Source organism: Salvelinus fontinalis, chromosome 39 (genome assembly GCF_029448725.1).
Source record: "Salvelinus fontinalis isolate EN_2023a chromosome 39, ASM2944872v1, whole genome shotgun sequence".
NCBI classification, from domain to species: domain Eukaryota; kingdom Metazoa; phylum Chordata; class Actinopteri; order Salmoniformes; family Salmonidae; genus Salvelinus; species Salvelinus fontinalis.
Window position 1 is genome coordinate 2,416,322 of NC_074703.1, and position 4,865 is coordinate 2,421,186.

The following is a 4,865-nucleotide window of genomic DNA, read 5'->3' on the forward strand; positions in this document are numbered from 1 at the left end:
ATCCCAGGTCTGAGGGGATTTTAAATAGTATCTGATCCCAGGTCTGAGGGGATTTTAAATAGTATCTGATCCCAGGTCTGAGGGGATTTTAAATAGTATCTGATCCCAGGTCTGAGGGGATTTTAAATAGTATTTGAACCCAGGTCTGAGGGGATTTTAAATAGTATCTGATCCCAGGTCTGAGGGGATTTTAAATAGTATCTGATCCCAGGTCTGAGGGGATTTTAAATAGTATTTGAACCCAGGTCTGAGGGGATTTTAAATAGTATCTGATCCCAGGTCTGAGGGGATTTTAAATAGTATCTGATCCCAGGTCTGAGGGGATTTTAAATAGTATCTGATCCCAGGTCTGAGGGGATTTTAAATAGTATCTGATCCCAGGTCTGAGGGAATTTTAAATAGTATCTGATCCCAGGTCTGAGGGGATTTTAAATAGTATCTGATCCCAGGTCTGAGGGGATTTTAAATAGTATCTGATCCCAGGTCTGAGGGGATTTTAAATAGTATTTGATCCCAGGTCTGAGGGGATTTTAAATAGTATTTGATCCCAGGTCTGAGGGGATTTTAAATAGTATCTGATCCCAGGTCTGAGGGGATTTTAAATAGTATCTGATCCCAGGTCTGAGGGGATTTTAAATAGTATTTGAAACCAGGTCTGAGGGCCAGGAAAGTACCAGCCTAGTAAATCCCTGTCTATGCCAACAAAGGCCTGTGGGCTCACTGTGCCCAGTCTGGCCAGATCACACTGTTACATCAGCGAGTGCGCACACACACACACACACACACACACACACACACACACACACACACACACACACACACACACACACACACACACACACACACACACACACACACACACACACACACACACACACACACACACACTCCCTTAATATTGTTAACACATTATTAACTACTGCATAACACAGGATTCTCTCAGATATCTTTAATAGGACTCTATTGGAGTCTATTGGACTATATTGGATTCTATAAGACTATATTAGACTATTTTGGAGTCTATTGGACTTTATTCGACTTCATTGGCATCTGTTGTTCCGAGAACGACGTTTCATGTCTGACTCGTCAGAGCGCTGAACAACAGCGACCTCTTGTGATTTGTTTATGGAATGAAATCGTCGTGGTATTCTGAGTCTCACTGTCGTCATGGAGGAGCAGGAAGTAGTGAGTGTTGAAAATAATGCTCTCCGGTCTCTAAATTCTGATGTCAAAACCCACGTTAATTTTATTAACCAGTCGAAACAAAGCGCCCGAGCATGGTGGTTGGATTTTTCCGGACATCCAGTTTCTTATGGCGATATACGAACGAACGGGTTATTACGTATGGATACTTTTCTGAGTGAGTCCCTCCCTCATGCAACACAGCCATCTATCTTTCCTTTATTTAGTCTTTCTTGTGTTACTCAAATACTTGATCTGTATTAAGTTTAACATGTGATGTAATTCAGCTATGGGTTGAACCAAGAGGACAGTTATACCCCAAACAAAGCATTACTCAACTATGGGCCTTTCCCAAATGTTGAATTTCCCTCGATCTCGTTCCACTCTCCGCAGCGCATCCATGGGTTTTCAGAGCCTCTCGAAATGGGGCGAAACTTTTAGCTAATCAGCGAGATGTTTATATGCCAACAGCTGCCACCGAATATGAAGAGGATGGTGACCCCAAGTTTCTGAATGTTGTCATAGCTACCCCAGGTGAGTCCCTCTCTCTATGTTCCTCCCATCAACCCCGTTGACAGACACCTGTTGTACACTACACTTCCTTGTGCTCTCGTTTCCTTCCCTCGTTGTCACCTACACTACACTTCCTTGTGCTGTCGTTTCCTTCCCTCGTTGTCACCTACACTACACTTCCTTGTGCTGTCGTTTCCTTCCCTCGTTGTCACCTACACTACACTTCCTTGTGCTGTCGTTTCCTTTCCTCGTTGTCACCTAGATATAAAAGAGTCAAACCAATAATAGCATTGACTTTTGCCCTGTCCCAGGCTACTCTATAAGCTGGTAGGCCTAGGCAACAAGACAAGGAGAGGAAAACAACCTAGACTATTGAGACTTCCCCTCAAGTTGTTGTTCGTGTCACCAACCACACATGCATTACTTGTTTGGCATTTTACCCCTCAAAAAGTATGTTGATGGTTTCTTCCTGTGTTCCAGTATTGTTGATAGTAGCCTGGGTCCCAGATCTTTTTCTGATCTCGCCAACTCCTGATGGAATTGTCGTGACAAATCATTTAGCTTGGCGATGGAGTAGACAAAAAGCACAATCAGACCTGGGACCAACTCTGTCCGGGAGTGTTGACAGACCTGAGACCAGCTCTGTCCAGGAGTGTTGACAGACCTGGGACCAGCTCTGTCCAGGAGTGTTGACAGACCTGGGACCAGCTCTGTCCAGGAGTGTTGACAGATATGGGACCAGCTCTGTCCAGGAGTGTTGACAGACCTGGGACCAGCTCTGTCCAGGAGTGTTGACAGACCTGGGACCAACTCTGTCCAGGAGTGTTGACAGACCTGGGACCAACTCTGTCCAGGAGTGTTGACAGACCTGGGACCAACTCTGTCCAGGAGTGTTGACAGACCTGGGACCAACTCTGTCCGGAAGTGTTGACAGACCTGGGACCAGCTCTGTCCGGGAGTGTTGACAGACCTGGGACCAGCTCTGTCCAGGAGTGTTGACAGACCTGGGACCAACTCTGTCCAGGAGTGTTTACAGACCTGGGACCAACACTGTCCAGGAGTGTTGACAGACCTGGGACCAGCTCTGTCCAGGAGTGTGTAAAAACACGTCAAGTTTCATACACGTCATTGTTTCTCTCTGTGTTCCAGTGTACTCTCTCCAAGAGTGTTGTCTGATGCTAATCCGTAATCTGGTAGAAGAGGAGGACTACGGCAGACTGGACATCCCCGAGTCACTGAAGACAGACCTCAGACAACAGCCTGACTTACTGAAGGAGCTCGGACTCATCAACCATTGTGTCATTTAGATCACAATGAATCAGATTACATGAATGGGGGGGGGGTGACCTGATCCTAGATCAGCTCTCATACTCTGAGAAGCTTTATGGATAACAGGCCACTGAATAATGGACTTTCTGTTGACCAAATGTAGCCTTCCCCCCCCTGCTCTGACCTCGCTGGTGACTCTAGAACAGTGGAAGTCAGTCAGGGTCGGGGAACTGCAGTGGGGTCACCAATTAAGAGTACTTATTATTATTAAGAGTACATATTATTGTATGGGACAAAAAAAACTTAATGTTTAAGAAATATATATATATTTTTAAAAATGTTTATTGAATAAATGTATTTGTTTATTTCTTTTCATTTTGATGAGGGATAAAAACACAATGTATTTAAGGTTATATGGGGTGAGGTCGCAATACATTCTTGAGGAGAAAATGGCGTCCCCACTGAAACATTTTGAATACCACTGGCTTAGAGCATCTGAATGAAACATGTCCCTACCCTGAACTCATTGGGGACTCTAGAAGCTCAGAGCATCTGAATGAAACATGTCCCTACCCTGAACTCATTGGTGACTCTAGAAGCTCAGAGCATCTGAATGAAACATGTCCCTACCCTGAACTCATTGGTGACTCTAGAAGCTCAGAGCATCTGAATGAAACATGTCCCTACCCTGAACTCATTGGTGACTCTAGAAGCTCAGAGCATCTGAATGAAACATGTCCCTACCCTGAACTCATTGGTGACTCTAGAAGCTCAGCATCTGAATGAAACATGTCCCTACCCTGAACTCATTGATGACTCTAGAAGCTCAGAGCATCTGAATGAAACATGTCCCTACCCTGAACTCATTGGTGACTCTAGAAGCTCAGAGCATCTGAATGAAACATGTCCCTACCCTGAACTCATTGGGGACTCTAGAAGCTTAGAGCATCTGAATGAAACATGTCCCTACCCTGAACTCATTGGTGACTCTAGAAGCTCAGAGCATCTGAATGAAACATGTCCCTACCCTGAACTCATTGGTGACTCTAGAAGCTCAGAGCATCTGAATGAAACATGTCCCTACCCTGAACTCATTGATGACTCTAGAAGCTCAGAGCATCTGAATGAAACATGTCCCTACCCTGAACTCATTGATGACTCTAGAAGCTCAGAGCATCTGAATGAAACATGTCCCTACCCTGAACTCATTGGGGACTCTAGAAGCTCAGAGCATCTGAATGAAACATGTCCCTACCCTGAACTCATTGGTGACTCTAGAAGCTCAAAGCATCTGAATGAAACATGTCCCTACCCTGAACTCATTGGTGACTCTAGAAGCTCAGAGCATCTGAATGAAACATGTCCCTACCCTGAACTCATTTGGGGACTCTAGAAGCTCAAAGCATCTGAATGAAACATGTCCCTACCCTGAACTCATTGGTGACTCTAGAAGCTCAGAGCATCTGAATGAAACATGTCCCTACCCTGAACTCATTGGTGACTCTAGAAGCTCAAAGCATCTGAATGAAACATGTCCCTACCCTGAACTCATTGGTGACTCTAGAAGCTCAAAGCATCTGAATGAAACATGTCCCTACCCTGAACTCATTGGTGACTCTAGAAGCTCAGAGCATCTGAATGAAACATGTCCCTACCCTGAACTCATTGGTGACTCTAGAAGCTCAAAGCATCTGAATGAAACATGTCCCTACCCTGAACTCATTGATGACTCTAGAAGCTCAGAGCATCTGAATGAAACATGTCCCTACCCTGAACTCATTTGGGGACTCTAGAAGCTCAAAGCATCTGAATGAAACATGTCCCTACCCTGAACTCATTGGTGACTCTAGAAGCTCAGAGCATCTGAATGAAACATGTCCCTACCCTGAACTCATTGATGA

The 4,865-nt window shown here is 44.9% G+C and overlaps 1 protein-coding gene across 1 annotated transcript; it reads left to right on the plus strand.

The window, feature by feature from the left end:
- The first annotated feature begins 1,147 nt into the window (after positions 1 to 1,147).
- LOC129838784 (von Hippel-Lindau disease tumor suppressor-like) lies at positions 1,148 to 4,858 on the plus strand. The gene is made up of 3 exons (XM_055905957.1): positions 1,148 to 1,360; positions 1,576 to 1,716; positions 2,845 to 4,858. Exons 1-3 carry the CDS (start codon positions 1,168 to 1,170, stop codon positions 3,000 to 3,002), a joined length of 492 nt encoding a protein of 163 aa, XP_055761932.1. The 5' UTR covers positions 1,148 to 1,167; the 3' UTR covers positions 3,003 to 4,858.
- The last annotated feature ends 7 nt before the right edge of the window (positions 4,859 to 4,865 follow it).

Bases quoted from the DNA above. Each gene is read 5' to 3' on its own strand.
- LOC129838784 (XM_055905957.1), top strand. From the start codon at position 1,168: ATGGAGGAGCAGGAAGTAGTGAGTGTTGAAAATAATGCTCTCCGGTCT. The intron at 1,361-1,575 runs GTGAGTCCCTCC...CACTCTCCGCAG, and splicing joins ACGTATGGATACTTTTCTGA to CGCATCCATGGGTTTTCAGA. The intron at 1,717-2,844 runs GTGAGTCCCTCT...TCTGTGTTCCAG, and splicing joins TGTTGTCATAGCTACCCCAG to TGTACTCTCTCCAAGAGTGT.